Here is a 16,573-nt window from a genome sequence, read left to right as displayed (position 1 = left end):
AATTTCAAATCCGAATAATCAACATTGAGGATCAAAATATTAATTTTAAAAATGTAATAACCAAATAAAAATTAATGAATTATTTATTTATTTTTTTAAACACGAATATAATTAGAATCAAATTTCCGAAAAGTCTATTTTACCCTCAAAATAGGCCATATTTGATTATTCCAGGAGAGGATAAAGTAGCAGTTGTTTCCAAACACCCCAATTTTACGAGGCAATCGAACATTCGAGAACTTCTTCGAGAAATCTAAAAGTTATTTTCTACTCCAAAAATAAAACGAGAACTCTCTGGGTTCTTCTTTCGAAATTCTTCGCCATTATAAGATCTTCATCTTCCCCGATTACTGCAATTTTTCCTCCGGATTCTCAGATTTCTCACCAATTCTTGTTGCTTGATCGGTTTACTTTCCATGGCCGACGAAGCCAAAGCCAAGGGTAATGCGGCTTTCTCCGCCGGGGATTTCTCCGCCGCTGTTCGTCATTTCTCCGAGGCCATCGAACTTGCTCCTACCAATCACGTTCTTTATTCCAATCGATCTGCGGCTTATGCTTCTCTTCATCAATATTCTGAGGCCTTGGTTGATGCAGAGAAGACCGTTGAGTTGAAGCCGGACTGGCCTAAGGGTTACAGCCGTCTTGGTGCGGCTCATCTCGGTCTCGGTGAACATGAGGCGGCTGTATTGGCTTATAAGAAGGGGCTTGAGATTGATCCTAGCAATGAGGCGTTGAAATCCGGGCTGGCTGATGCTCAGTCTGCTGCATCTAGGTCGCGGCCAGCGCCTCCGACGAATCCGTTCGCGAATGTTTTCTCTGGACCTGAGATGTGGGCTAAACTGACCGCTGATCCGACGACTAGGGCTTTTCTGCAACAACCGGATTTTTTGAATATAATGCAGGAGATTCAGAGAAACCCTAATAGTATCAATGTTTATCTGAAGGATCAGAGGGTGATGGCTGCGTTAGGGGTTTTGCTGAACTTGAAGATGCATAATACGGCCGGGGAGGAAGGCGATATTCCTGAGGCCTCCTCTCCGCCGGCGGAACGAAAAAGAGCTGCTGAGGCCGAGCCGGTGAAGGAGCCAGAGCCAGAGCCAGAGCCAGAGCCTATGGAAGTGACGGAGGATGAGAAGGAGGCTAAGGAGAAGAAGCTGCAGGCACAGAAGGAGAAGGAGGCGGGCAATGCGGCTTACAAAAAGAAGGATTTCGAGAAGGCAATTAACCATTACTCGAAGGCATTGGAGTTGGACGATGAGGACATCTCTTTCTTAACAAATCGAGCTGCTGTCTATTTGGAGATGGGAAAGGTAATGGGTTCTACGTATGATTAAATGCTGATAACTTTCATGATTGTTTTTTGTTTTCCGTTTCTATATTACGTTAGGCATGTTATGCAAACATTTGTCAATCGTCTGTTTCTGATTGATGGGCCTTGATCTTTAGGCGAAGGAAAATTTTGATTGCAAATTATTTTGGAAAGGGTTCTTTCAGAAGACTATAGAAAAAGAGATGCCCACCTCATAGTTGTTTTTACCCCATGAAAGCATTTAGAAATGCGAGTTATTAAGCTATGCTTGTTCTTTCTCTGCAGTACGAAGATTGTATTAAAGATTGTGATAAGGCTGTTGAGAGGGGAAGGGAGCTCAGGTCAGACTTTAAGATGATTGCAAGGGCTTTGACTAGGAAAGGAACAGCGTATGTAAAATTGGCTAAATCTTCAAAGGATTATGATATTGCTATTGAAACTTTCCAGAAGGCTCTTACTGAGCATAGAAATCCTGACACCCTGAAGAAACTTAATGATGCTGAGAAAGCAAAGAAGGACTTAGAGCAACAAGAGTATTTTGATCCTAAAATAGCTGATGAGGAACGGGAAAAAGGTTTTGTTCCTTCTTATGCTTTTAAATTTTACTGATAGAGCCGAATGGATTGAGTTTGTAGAAGATCTTATTCTTTAGATATTACTTGATTAAAGCAATTGGGTAACTTGCAAATTGTAGCAAGAACGTACTCCAGGATCTGTTGCTTAAGCGTTTCATTCTTGTTTTTGTGACCTTTGGCTGTATTTGATGTCTCACATTCCAATTTAACTTCTGATGCTGTCCACAGGCAATGAGTATTTTAAGCAGCAAAAATATCCTGAAGCCGTGAAACATTACACAGAATCCTTGAGAAGAAACCCCAAGGACGCAAAGGTCAGTGCATTAGCTATGTCTTTGAACTCTGAAGAAATTGGCTCCGTCCTTATGGTGAGATGTGTTCTGATGTATTGTTTTCTTCACAGGCATACAGCAATCGTGCGGCTTGCTATACTAAGTTGGGTGCATTGCCCGAGGGATTGAAGGATGCAGAGAAGTGCATTGAGCTTGATCCTACGTTTGTGAAGGGTTACACGAGGAAAGGTGCAATTCAATTTTTCATGAAAGAATACGAAAAAGCTATGGAAACTTACCAGGAGGGATTGAAACATGACCCTAAAAACCAAGAATTACTGGATGGTATTAGAAGGTAAGCATTGTCTACTTGAATGCGGGATTAGGAAACAGATTCCACTTAACTGAAGCTGAGAACTTCGATTGCAGATGTGTAGAACAGGTCAACAAGGCGAGCCGTGGTGACTTAACCCCCGAAGAATTGAAGGAAAGACAGGTAAATCGTGTTTTCGAATCGTGTTGAGAGTCAGCTTTGTGTTTCTTGAATTGGTCTGACATGAACTTCATCTTTAGGCCAAGGCAATGCAAGACCCAGAAATCCAAAATATTCTCACAGATCCTGTAATGAGACAGGTATGTTCAGATCTTACCAGTCTTTGTTCTGTGCTTATGCATAATTCTTGAGTTTGATGCATGTGTTTTGGGTCCTTTGTAGGTATTGACTGATTTCCAGGAAAATCCAAAGGCGGCTCAAGAACACACCAAGAACCCAATGGTGATGAACAAAATCCAGAAGCTGATTAGCGCAGGAATTGTCCAAATGAGATGAACACAGAGCAACCCCATTTACTATTACCGGTCAGAATGATTTCTTAAAATTTTCAAGTGCAGTGTGGATTGTGTGTATCGTTTGGAATTATTGATATAGACCCGTTTTTAAGTTGAAATAATTTTCTTGCATGGTAGTCTTTTTTGTTTATTAATGGTTTCGATCCTTAGTTTCCTTTCCCTTGCACAGTACATTAGTGTTCCATTTTGAGTCATGAATCAAATTTCGTGACGTACGCTCGAGATGATTGTTTTGTATGCTGAAGTTATGGCTCAAAATTGAGTACTGCACAGTTTTCTTTCTTCTTCTTCTCAGCTTTTTTCATCTCGTTCTTGATTTTAACTCCTTATGTGATTAAAAGCTTGAAAAAGTGGCTACATTTAGTGATCTTTAGGGTTACAATTTTACTTCATGGTCTTGTTTGGTGCCTGAGGATATGAGCATAGTTCAATTTATGGTTTGATTTGATTGGATTTCTATCACCCGTAGCAATGTTTGAATGTTAGATTTACAAGTAGGACAAGTCCCATATAAGGACTGTCTTTTGATATCTTTTTCAAGGATCACAACCATTCAAGATTATAATGTTCTGTCTTTAGTTGAACCTATAGCTAAGTTCTTTCTAAGCATCACTTAAATTATGTGTATAAATATTAGTTTCTTTTGAGTTCATGTCCAAGACATGGAACAAATGATACAAATACAGCATCAACAAATTAATATTTAAGCGAGAATATACTCACAATCTTCTCGCAATATTGTGTGAAAATATAAAAATATGAGTGAAACTACTCTCGTCCCTGAATGAAAGTGTGTTGACCTACGTTTTTGGTTGTACAACCCGGTTATACGAGGATGCAAGTGTTATCCAGAATGATTGAGCGTAAAGCGTTTGGAGGTGTCTTTTTCGGCTCGTCCCTACTTTGATTCAAAAAGTCAGATGGAGAAACTTAAACCTAATGGAACTCCTTTCCCTATCAGTCTATATGGCAACACAATATAAACAACCATTTTAGATCTTTGCTCTCAAATTAATTTAAATCATCCAAATCTTTGGAGCATATAGTTGGGAAGATCCATATGGGACTAGGCAAATTTTTTTGTGCCTACGTAATGGTCTTCAAAGCTTTCATCTTCGAAGTTGAATATACCTAGAGTTCCATCTAATTTCCCCAACAAGATTAACGTAACGATTATCAGTGAAATATATACACGATTTGGTAAACATTCAGGAAATTCTTTAATTAAAACACAAATGGAATATATACACGATTTGGTAAACATTCAGGAAATTCTTTAATTAAAACACAAATGGATTGAGAGTCGCCAATGAAAATAGCATAAGCTCTTCACCTCTACTGCCCTTCGTATGTCATCTTCATTCTCATGAATAAGTTTGTAAACTTCAAAGTCGACCGTCTCGAATTGTTCTTCTCCAGAGTCTAATATCCCAAAACAACCAAAAGCTCTCCTTTTAAAGACTCTGTAATATAGAAATAGATGAACTTCCATCCTCACAGTTTTGAACTTCAACCTTCCAAACATTCAAATCATTTTCTGTGGCATATATAGTATCGCTACAAATGTTAATATCATTAAAAAGAATATTTGGTGTTGGGCAGTAATACGTCCAAGTTTTAACATTTGCTCTTATCAGACACAATCTTTTATATGTACCAAAGATACCTACAACCATGTAATCGTTTGGATATAATGATGGATCTTTGGTTAGTATTGCTTTAATTATGTGGGCCTGGAATTCACTCAATTTCATCTTATGTACCAATCGGAGGAAGATAAATCACAGTCCCAGAAAAAAGGGTTGAATAAAACGATACCGAGTGTCTCATCACGCATGATCAACCAACCGAAAGAGGAACCACAACACCTTTTGTTGAAGCAAAATTTGAAGTCAACGGGGCGAACTATGTTCCTAGTGAGATCGTATAAGCAATGCTCCTTTTCAAGACCATCTTTTGAGGGAACAATGAGCATGGGTAGTTGAGGAAACTTGAAAGTAATTATAGATCGATGGTGTTTGTGGCGTAATGCAAGAAAATACCAAGACTTACATACCAAGCTGAATTGGAGATAATCGTAGAGAGACACCATTTTGTTAAAAATCACACCAAGAACATCATAGTTAAGAATCATGATTTCTTTTTTTTAAATGGACACAAAAGATAAATTATTATTATTATTATTAAATAATTATGTAATTTATTTAAACTATAATTAAGCTTTATTACATTAATATTATGAAAACAAGAGTTTAAAATTTTAAAAAAAATAGTAACACAACAAATATCGTTAAATATTTGCTCACAAATTAATTTTAATCATCCAAAATGAGAGAGCAACGCTTGTCAATTTTAATCATACAAACACATTTATTTGATTCACACACACTTCAGTTGTCTAACAAGCGAGAGAGCAATACTTGTCAATTGAGCAACATCCACCACCAATGCCCTCACCGACTCCTTCACGCTACCGTTCATGGCGTCTCCAGCGAACCCGTCCATGCACGTGTTGTCGTCGGTCAGAGCAGCGCTTACCCACGTCTGAATATCCTTAATGTCAAGTCGGGTTTTGTCATTACCCTTCAACTCCTCCACAGCCATCTTTAGCTCTTCTATCGAATCTCCAAACTCCTCAATGCAATCACTCAAAGCATAACCCTCTCGTGGTGTTAAGGCATTTGACTTGGCGAGGCTTGTGACGGTCGATGAGGCATCGTGCGTGTGCGTGAGAGCAACGGCGATGGCTGCCGTGAATGGCGGAGGCGTCGGCGGAGAGGGAGGAAAGGCAGAGGTCAGGGTAGGGTGTGGTTTGACAAGTGGTTTTGATGAATTGGGTGTCGTTGATTGGTTGAGTTGCAACAGTATATGATTGGTTGATTAAGATCATGAAGACAATGGCTGTGATTGGAAGAACTGAGGGTTCCATTTCCCACTGTCTATGGTCGGTTTTGATTAAGGGGAAGTTTCCATTTATTTATTTATTTTGATAAGTTTAAGATTCCATGTAATGTTTCTAGATAAAGTTAGATCTAGGTTTGATTTTTTTTAGTTAGATTGTTTTGTAATTTCGAGGTTGTCTCCTTTACGTGTGTTTCTTTGTCTGTCATGGAATCTATTTTTCTCTCGATCTCTGTGAATATGTAGATCCATACTGTGAGAATCCCATATTGGTTGGAGGAGAACGAAACACTCTTTATAAGGATGTGGAAACCTTTTCCTAGTCGAAGCGTTTTAAAAAACTTTGAGAGGAAACCCGTAAGGGAAAGCCCAAAGAGGACAATATCTGGTAGCGGTGGTAAATGGTATCAGAGTTAGACACTGGACTATATGCCAACGAGGAGGCTGTTCCTCAACGGGTAGACACGAGGCAGTGTGTCAGTAAGGATGCTGGGTCTCGAAGGAGGTGGATTTAGTGGGGGTCCCACATCGATTGGAGAAAGGAACGAGTGCTAGCGAGAACGCTGGGCCGTGAAGAGGGTGGATTGTGAGAATCCATATTGGTTGGAGGGAGAACTAAAGACCATTTATGAAGGTGTGGAAACCGCAGACACGTTTTAAAAACTTTGAGGGGAAGCTCGAAAGGGAAAGCCCAAATAAGACAATATCTGCTAGCGGTGAGGTTCGGGCATTACACATATTGTACACCCTCATAGTTATACGCCTTATTAATATCCATTATCAGATGACTCGTTTCGTAATATTAAATTATCTAATAATAATAAATTATCTTACCAAATATCATTACCATAAAATAATCATTTATTTATTTTTAGTAAAGTAAAAAATCAATATGATAATCATTATGTTATTTTTGGTAATTATAAAAGAAATCTTACTTTCGTACTTTTTCAATTTTTCAATTAGTTTTTTATGGTAACAATTTATCTATATTTTTTAATTTAAAAAAGAAAATGTTCATTTTTAATTAATATTTTACCATAATATATCTCTTTATAATGGGACAAAATTACTTATTTTATTTGGCCAACAAAACTATTACAATTTGAATAACACATTAAAAACTCTTTGATAAAATAATTAAAGCAATACCGAGTGTCTCTTCACACATGATCAAACCAACCGAAAAAAAAAAAAACCACAACACCTTCTGTTGAAGTAAAATTTGACTTCAACCGGACAAACTATGTTCTTTGTAAGATCGTATAAACAATGTCGTTTTTCAAGACCATCTCTTGAGGGAACAATGAGCATCAGTAATTGAGGATGTTAGATGAAAGTGTCCCACATTAGTTAATTTAGGGAATGGTCATGGGTTTATAATCTAAGAATACACTCTCCATTGGTATGAGGCCTTCTGGGAAGCCCAAAATAAAGTCATGAGAACTTATGTTCAAAGTGGACAATATCGAGTCATACCCTAAACTTAGACATGTACCATAAGATCAGTTTGGCCTAATTAAATTAGTTTTTTTTTTAATCATATTTAATAGTGGTCTGGAATCCACTCAAAGTCATCATATGTAGTCTTCAGAGAAGATAAATCACAGTCCCAAAAAAAGGGTTGAATAAAGCAATACCGAGTGTCTCTTCACGCATGAACAATGTTCTATTAAAGCAAAATTTGAAGTCAACCGGGCGAACTATGTTCCTAGTGAGATCGTATAAGCAATGCTGCTTTTCTAGACCATCTTTTGAGGGAACATTGAGCATAGGTAGTTGATGAAACTTGGAAGTAATTATGGATCGTTGGTGTTCGTGACGCAATGCAAGAAAATACCAAAACTTACATACCAAGCTGAATTGGAGATAATCATAGAGAGACGTCATTTTGTTGAGAATCACACCAAGAACATCGTAGTCAAGTGCAGTCCAATCTCGATTATTCGAAATCTCGAGATAAGAAATATATTTAAATGGGAAAATATTTTATTTGAGTAAATAATAATGATAAAATATATGCATTTAAGTGAAAAAAAAAAAAAAAAAAAAAAAAAAAAACCTTAAATATGCGTTATTCTAGAATGTAGACACGTACATAGATAAATAATTTATCTAACCTCTACACATTTATATAATTTTAATAAGATAATATGGATGTACATGCACGCGCACATGAACTCGAGCTCGTATACGTACCCATGCTCCTGGTCTCCAACTAGCATACACTCACGCTATCGGTATACCACAAAGGAAAGGGAGCGTGCATAGTATTATGATGTACATAATACCGTATCATAACGTCATGACAAACATAGACATTGTAAGTTACGTGTCCGTATCGATCATAATAGAGAAGTATCCTGATGCACGTGAACACACAATATGCATAAGGTCCCCCAAAGTTTTAAATCATGGCATCATTCTTTTCATACCTTTTCATACCATACTTTCATAATATGTCACATTCATCAATAGCATAACGAGTAAACATGACATGACGACATAACATTCTTCATCATAACAACACATCATAACATAATAAGCGAACATAACAATCACAAGGTAGCACACGCCACACGCCACACGCCACACGCCATTCATGCTTCAAACAATTCATCCAACCCAAACAGTAGTGAAGTTACTCACCTGAGTAGAAACTCATACCCTGAACTCGAGATTAACCTATGTGAGTTCATGACATCACGTTAGAACTCATTATTTGATCCTATCTACCTAACATTTACAATTAAGCCCATAAATTAGTTTTCTCCGGCAATTGAGAGAATCCAAAAGATTGAGGGACCGGGTTTAGGAGATATTTTAATGAAAGTGGAAAAATATCGATTTTTTCTTTATTTGACTTTTATTTATTTATTTTATTACGCACCATACATATATTAGATTTAAATTTGAAAATTCTAAAGGTTATTAGCATTAGCGATCTTTAAACAAAATAAATAAATAAATAAAATAAAAAATTTAATGACCTAAAAAGCCCCACCAACCCAATTCAATGCAGTAATTCGGTTGAATTATAAACTTATTTAAGTTGAATTAAGTTTAAATAAATAAATAAATCATGTTTCAAAACTACATTGAAATTTAATTTATTATTAATTTTAAAATATACATTTTTACTTATAATACAATTATATATACGTGTAATTATGAATTTTATATTTTATATTTATTATTTATTCTCCTAACAATATTTTAAAATAATATTTTTAATTATTTAGAAGACTATTATTCTAGACATTTTTTCAAAATAGAATATTAAAAATAAATTTCAAATATAAATTAAACGCTTGAAAATAAATAAATAGATGTTTTATAAATTAATATTTTATTTTTATTAAAAATAAAAAATTAAATAAACGAACTAAACAACCTTGGGTCCAAAAATATTTTAATCATCAACCCAATTTATAAACAATCTTAAAAAAAACATTTTAAAATTCATAAATTTATTAAATAGAAAATTAAAATTTTAAAATTTAAAAAAATTTAATAACCTAACGTGTGAGAATGGTCAGCAAAATTTTTAGTTCGTTTTTTTCTTTTAAAATAAAATAAAGGAATTAGAATTTAAAAAAAAAAATTAATAATAGGTACGACCTGGTCAAAGGCGGGAAAAACATGAAAAGCACGTGAAGTACACGCTCTGAGTAATCGCGTGGGTATTTTGTTTGTTTTCCCACGGCAAGTCAAGTCAATTTTCACAGTTGTGCGTCGGTTAGGAGTAAATTCTGGTTTTGATTTCTTTTAAAGTCCGAAAACAGAGAACTCGGAAACAACACGGAAGCGAAAACGAATTGAAAAGGAGGAAAGATTACATGGCCGGAAGTTTGGTTTCCGTCGTGGCGGTGGCGGTGGCGGTGGTGGTGGTGGTGGTGGCCGTCGGATTCGTGGAGGCGCAGCAGCCGGACTGTGCTTCTAAGCTAGCGAGTTGTGCGGAGTTCCTGAAATCCAATAATCCGCCGGCGACGTGCTGCAATCCGATAAAGGAAGCGGTGGCGACGCAGCTCGATTGCCTCTGCAACCTCTACACCTCGCCGGATTTCTTTTCGTCGATCGGCGTTAATGTCTCCGACGCTCTCCATCTCACTAAGGCCTGCGGCGTTCCCGTCGATCTCGCCAAGTGCAAAAGTACGACTGTTGATTCCTTCGATTTTCCTCAATTTGGTTCTCTGATTGATTATTTGACTGAATTTTCTTTTCTGCTCCGCCGTTGATTTTACAGCTGGTGCTCCGGCTCCGTCACACGGTTCTCCGGCTCCGTCGCACGGTGCTCCATCTCTACCGGCAGGTAAATTTTTCCAACTGGATGGCTATTTTCGTCATTTCACGTTTTTATTTTCGTTGATATTTTTTTATGATATTGACAGCTGGATTTTCTTTCTGAATAAATTAATTGGTTTTTTCAGTCAACCAACCTTGACCTTGAGAAATTAAAATAATAATTAAATTTAGGCTAAATATCTAAATGATTTAGGGCCGTTGATATTTTAGCCCATCCACTACTATGAATTATTTTTATTTTTTATTGAATAGTATTTTAATAGTTAAACTAATAATTTTTTTATTTGTCTAGAAAATATTATAAACTTAAAAAAAATATTAAATTTTGAGTTTTTTAAAATTCCATTAATACCCTTAATTTAAAATAAATAAAAAAAAAAGTGTTTTTCTTTAGGAAAAAATCAAAGGGCTTTTTTGGAATATTAAATTTAATGTGAAATCCTTTTTTTCCTTTCATTATATGATTTTTCAAAGCAAACCAAACTTGGGTCCCACTTTCTTAATTGATAAGCTAATGAAAAATGACTTTTTTTTTTATTAAAAAAAAGCAATTAATGTCTTTTTATTATTATTATTTTATAAAATTTAGTGATTTACTTTAAAAATTGATTTAAACATAAATTAATTTTTTTTTGTTCTATTAGATATAAAATTAAAATTATATTTAATTGATCAATTAGTTTTTATTTTAAAAAAATTAATTATTTTAGAAATGAAATTGTAGGTTTAAAATCTTAAAATATATCACGAACCATTTTTAATTTATGTTTCTAGAAATATTTACATTATGTGTTATTTGATTTTTGGTTATGAAGTAATATTTTATGATTTTTTTTGGAACAGTTGGTGGATTTACGTTTCTGCTCTTGTTCTTCGTCTCCCTCGTCTTTTATTAGCATCTCAGATATTGTCCATAATCGATGGAACGTGTTCAAGTAACTAGCGTCGATCAGCTTTCTATATAGTTTAGGGGTTAAAAGCAAGGAAAAAGTAGCTTATTTGAAAACATTTGTTTGTTTGATTTGAGTTATGGTCTCGTAGTCTCGGTGATTTTATCACTTTTTCATTAATGTAATTGTCTTATATTTGAGTTACAGTACGCGAAGATTCGAAATCTAGTTCACGAGATTTCAATTTTATACTTAAGAAGTTATTGAATTTAAAAAAATGTTTAATACGTCAATAAATAAACATTTTTTATTTTGTTAACTAAAATTTTAATTTAGTACTTATTTAACACAAAATGAAGAGTTTTAATTAAATAGATACAGATTTATTATTTATTTAATTTAGACACTATTTTCTTCCGTGCCCTTAATTTACTATTTTCGATTAATTGAAAATAATAAGTTAAAAACATATTTTAAATATAAAATTGAAAATTTAAAGATTTATTTTTAAAATTTATAAATCCGTTACTCACCCCTTAAAATTATAAGTGCCCACGCTCTACCCGTCTTTACACATACAAAAAAATCACTCTAATTTAACTAATTTATACTAAATAATATTAACTAAAAAATATAATTAATATTAACGAATGTCAATATTTTCAACTTTAAAGATGCAATTTCAAATATATGATTAATGTACGAATAGATTATTAACACTCAGGTAAAAATCATATAAAATATAAGTATTTAGTTTAAAATGCATTTTAAATATATTATTAGTATATATATATATGGATTGTGATGTCCCACATTGGTTGGGGAGGAGAACAAATCATCCTCTCTACAAGGGTGTGGAAACCTTCCCCTAGCATACGCGTTTTAAAGCCTTGAGGGGAAGCCCGAAAGGGAAAGCTCAAAGAGGACAATATCTGCAAGCGGTGGATCTGGGCCGTTCCAAATGGTATCAGAGCCAGTCACCGGACGATGTGCTGGCCTTCTCGCTGTTCCCCGAAGGGGGGTAGACATGAGGCGGTGTGCCAGTAAGGACGCTGAGCCCCAAAGGAGGGTGGATTTGGGGGCGGTCCCACATCGATTGGATAAAGGAACGAGTGCCAGCGAGGACGCTGAGCCCCGAAAAGGGTGGATTGTGATGTGCCAGATTGGTTGGGGAGGTGAACAAATCACCCTCTATAAGGGTGTGGAAACCTTCCCCTAGCAGACCGGATCTGAGTCGTTACAAATGATATATATATATATATATATATATTTATTAAAGTTTTTATTTTTTTGGGGTTAAAAACCACATTTGATTTTTAAAAAATAACAATTTAGTTTCTCAATTTTAATTTATAATTTTATAATAATTTAATTTTACAGTAAAAACTATTATTAAGATTTAATGAATTTTCTTTTCTTGTAAATAGATTAATAAACTAATTAAGAATTCAATATGTTTATAAACTAAATCGTTAAATAATAAAAATTGACATTTAAAATTTTAAAATGTAGAGATTAAATTGTTATTATAAATAAAATTCAAAATTCAAAATCTAAAAAATGTTATTTTGAGAAATTGAATTTATAAACCATTTTATTTTCTCGGAATAAAATAAAGCAAGCACGATTGTTTCTGTATTGTGTTTCGTTATACAGGATTTGATTTTACGCTAGGGCTTACCTTCTCCAACTCTGAATCTGCTGCAGACGGAGCCGTGATCGTCACAGGTGTACATTCATTTTTATTACCTTCCTTTTATATGATAATCAATCGGCGTTTCATTTCCCATTTTCTAGAATTGATTCCTGGATCTTCCTTCTGTTGGGTGCCCTAGCGTTTATGCCATTGTTATGGGTTCCATTTTGAAGATTTTGTGTATCCGATGTCTTCTGTGGTTTATCAATTGCATTTGAATACCGTCCTTTTCCATTTAGCGATAATTGCTGGAGGGTTTCTTGGGTTTGGCAGTGGTATATGTTTAGGCGAATCTGAGTTTATTGCGATGGGTTTTGAAAATGGGACGATTTAGATAGCTGCTTTTGTTTTCCCTCTGTTGTAGGTTATGGTGGACCAGTGGATGTGGATGTTGTCTGTAATTTATGATATATTTAGATGTTCGTTGATTTTGGATGTTGGTTCCATTTGTGTTGGTTTGTAATCAAATTTCGTTTCACTTGGTATCTCCTTTTGCTTGACAAGTCTGTTAGTGTGTATTTGTGTAAACCATCTTGTGGTCAGTGAGGGCAGGGAATGAATTCAATCCATAGTGGCTATCTACTAAGATTTAATATCCTACTAGCTTCTTTGGCATCCAAATGTTATAGAGCCCGAAACAAAATAACTTCATAACTGTGAGATCCTACGTCGGTTGGAGAGGAGAACGAAGCATTCCTTATAAGGCGTGGAAACCTCTCCCAACAAACGTGTTTTAAAACCGTGAGACTAACGACGATACGTAACGGGTCAAAGTGGACGATATTTACTAGCGGTGGGCTTGAGGTGTTACAAATGGTTATCAGAGCTAAACATCGGAGGGTGTGCCAGCGAGGGCGTTGGGCCTCCAAGAGGGGTGGATTGTGAGATCCCACATCGGTTGGAGAGGGGAACAAAGGATTCCTTATAAGAGTGTGGAAACCTCTCACTAACAGACGCATTTTTAAAACTATGAGCCTGGATAATATCTGCTAGCGGTGGGCTTGAGCTATTACAATAACCTCCAGAAAGTTTTATTTCACTCATTCATGCTATTTTCTGTCGATGAAGAACTGAGGTTACCGTTCAATTCACGTGATTCAAATTGGGAAACAACGTGACTGTCCATTTGTATATTAGATTTGGGAGTCAATGTGAGAAGAAAAGTGTCCCCTGGCTAGTTAGTCCTTGATGTGTCTACTGTAGAATATTGATTTTCAGCTACTTGGCAACTATCCAATTTGAATTGGTTTTCATAGGTCCTCTAGTTCTCCGGAAAATGCATTAATTGGTCATTCTAATCCTCTATTTGGTATTTGTGCTAACATTTAGACTGAAAAAGCCCCTTCAGAGTTGTCTTTCTTTATCCTTCTGACTACGGCTAACTATTTCTGAGATCTGCTTAAAGAGTTTTTTCTACTCTTCTAGTGGCTTTGTTAGTTTATCAACTTTGACATAAAGTCTTCTTCATATTATGGTTTTAATCTCTCTCTCTCTCTCTCTCTCTCTGTTTTTTTAGGCTTTGATTGAACACTAAGATTTTGCAATGGTACACTTAATCATTTTCTTAGTTCATTAATAATTTTTTTGATGATGCAAAATTTGGATGGAGCATATTATCCTTTGACCTTTCTTTGCCCTTGTATCTAGAGGTGTTATTATTGTGTTTGTGATTTATAAACAATGAATATAGTTGTAAAACTTTTAAAAGATATTAGTGTTTAATTTTGAATTAAGAAAGATGGGTCAAGATGCAACACGAACACAGTGACATGTTATTTTCTAAGCAATTATGAGTTAGGACACAAAATTTGTTTGGTGAAAGTTTACAATGGTCTCATATCTATTGTGTTTGACAAATGCTCTGAACATATTCAGTTATGTAAAGACAAGTGCCCGCCACATGCCTAAAGTGCCTAATGAACATTTGAGAGTTGTCTAATTCTTTACAAACATTTCTACTGTTAAGAGTATTTGATGAATGTCAAACGCGGATACATTATACACTTTAGTTTGAAGGAGCACCATAATTGTTTATTTGCCTATGTTATTGTATTGTTAATGAATATATTGTTGGATTAAACCCTTACAAGGGATGCGGTTGTAGGACTTGTTTTGCAAATTTTTGACTTCCTTAGAGAGAGAGGATAGAGATCATTTATGTGCTTTTATTTGATTTCGAGATTGGTCACTGCAGAGACAATCGACTTGAAATTACTACGTCCCCAATCCATTAATTGTGATAACATGTTATATTGCATCGCGGATAATTGGATATTCTCTGAAGTCTGGACTCCTTTTCTACTACTAGTGTAATTTTATTCGGTGATTTGGAAGGATGCTTATCTCAAGGTTTTCTTTTAATGTGCTGGCCATTTATTTTCATGCCCCTTTGGGTTTATATTGTGGATACTTTTTGTGAGATCCCACATCGATTCGATAGAGGAACGAGTGCTAGCGAAGACGCTGGGTCCTGAAAGGGGTTGAATGGTGAAATCCCACGTTGGTTGGAGAGGAGAACGAAACATGCTTTATAAGGGTGTGGAAACCTCTCCCTAGCAGACACGTTTTAAAACTTTGGGAAGGAAAGTTCAAAGAGGACAATATCTGCTAGCGGTGGGCTTGGGCTGTTACACTTTCGGCGGGTCTTTGGTTGTGCCTTCTACGGTTTATGAAATTCTACTAATGTTTTTGTGGGCTACCCTTTTCATGGTTCCAAGAAGATGTTGTGGCTTGCGTTTTCCAGGGTGTTCTTTAGACTCTTTTGGAGTGTGCGGAATGGTTGAATTTTTGGACACCTCTTGCTCCTTTGATTGTTTCTTGGATTTGGTTATTCTTAGTGCTCTTTGTTGGTGTAAATATAAACACTCTTTTAGCAATTGTAGTCTTTCATCATTAATTAATAACTAGATAACTTTGTAATTTCATGGATGAAATTTTTTCTCTTCTAAAAATCATGATTCCTGTCCTGCTTTTCAGGTAGTCTGCCTAGGAGCATAATGGGTGATTTTTCCATTCAGATTAGTTCAAACCTTGTTAATATGTTAATTGATGATACCGAAAAACCGAAAAGAAAACCGAGAAGAAACAGAACAAAGGAACCCCAAGTAAAGGTTGATCAGAAACATGTATCTGATGATTCTGGGATGCTCAAGGGAAGCACAAGTGATGGATGGCCTCACCAAGCTCCTCCGCTCTTTCTTCCCATAATTCCGCCCGTGCATTCTGCCAATCCAGAGCTAGATGCAATCCGATCCATCCTGCAAGAGAGCGAAAGGGTCGTCGAGAAGTTGCAGAAGCAGGAGGACAACATGGTGCAGGAAGTTACTCAAAGGGCAAAGGAACTCCATGACAAGGAGTTCAAGCTCCCTTACCAAAAGCCCATGCCATGCGTGGCTGAGAGTGAAGCTTGCTTTCAATGCTACAAAGATCATCCCAATGACTCTTTGAAATGTGCTCATCTCGTAAAAAGTTTCGAAAACTGTAACCGTCAAGCTCGGCAGAAATTGAGCTCGAGCTCGGTCGAGAAGTAGGATTGCCATCTGCAATGAATCTTCTCTTGTACTGAGAATATTGTGATTTCAAGTTCTCACTGAGAAAAGGAAAGAAAAAAACTGATTTAGCCAACAGAAATAACCCAAGACATGACTGTTGGGGGTTCCTTTGATTCAATTTTGTGTGTTGTTTCTTGAATCGTATTGGCCAGCCTTTCTCTTAGGCTCTATGGGTGTACTTATATGTCATTCACTACGGTTCAAATCCGTTCGACTAGATGAGTG

General features: G+C 35.8%; 3 protein-coding genes and 1 pseudogene across 3 annotated transcripts; 3 read left to right on the top strand and 1 right to left on the bottom strand.

Annotated features, from left to right (window-relative positions):
• The first annotated feature begins 266 nt into the window (after positions 1-266).
• On the top strand, positions 267-3,227 carry LOC111810062 (hsp70-Hsp90 organizing protein 3). The gene is made up of 7 exons (XM_023696608.2): positions 267-1,310; positions 1,595-1,883; positions 2,113-2,198; positions 2,288-2,511; positions 2,586-2,652; positions 2,730-2,789; positions 2,872-3,227. The coding sequence occupies exons 1-7, from the start codon at positions 417-419 to the stop codon at positions 2,983-2,985; spliced, it is 1,734 nt and encodes a 577-aa protein (XP_023552376.2). The 5' UTR covers positions 267-416; the 3' UTR covers positions 2,986-3,227.
• Positions 3,228-5,384: 2,157 nt separating this feature from the next.
• Positions 5,385-5,934, bottom strand: LOC111809749 (21 kDa protein pseudogene; annotated as a pseudogene).
• Positions 5,935-9,714: 3,780 nt separating this feature from the next.
• Positions 9,715-11,350, top strand: LOC111810309 (Bifunctional inhibitor/lipid-transfer protein/seed storage 2S albumin superfamily protein). The gene is made up of 3 exons (XM_023697002.2): positions 9,715-10,058; positions 10,153-10,218; positions 11,055-11,350. Exons 1-3 carry the CDS (start codon positions 9,746-9,748, stop codon positions 11,105-11,107), a joined length of 432 nt encoding a protein of 143 aa, XP_023552770.2. The 5' UTR covers positions 9,715-9,745; the 3' UTR covers positions 11,108-11,350.
• Positions 11,351-12,673: 1,323 nt separating this feature from the next.
• LOC111809636 (copper ion binding protein) lies at positions 12,674-16,565 on the top strand. Its single transcript, XM_023696010.2, has 2 exons — positions 12,674-12,829; positions 15,774-16,565. Exon 2 carries the CDS (start codon positions 15,794-15,796, stop codon positions 16,325-16,327), a length of 534 nt encoding a protein of 177 aa, XP_023551778.1. The 5' UTR covers positions 12,674-12,829; positions 15,774-15,793; the 3' UTR covers positions 16,328-16,565.
• The last annotated feature ends 8 nt before the right edge of the window (positions 16,566-16,573 follow it).

This window comes from Cucurbita pepo, chromosome 14 (genome assembly GCF_057944985.1).
Source record: "Cucurbita pepo subsp. pepo isolate OVF chromosome 14, ASM5794498v1, whole genome shotgun sequence".
In the NCBI taxonomy this organism is placed as follows: domain Eukaryota; kingdom Viridiplantae; phylum Streptophyta; class Magnoliopsida; order Cucurbitales; family Cucurbitaceae; genus Cucurbita; species Cucurbita pepo.
The sequence above is the reverse complement of the archived record's forward strand: the minus strand, read 5'-3'. Positions and strand labels throughout refer to the sequence as shown.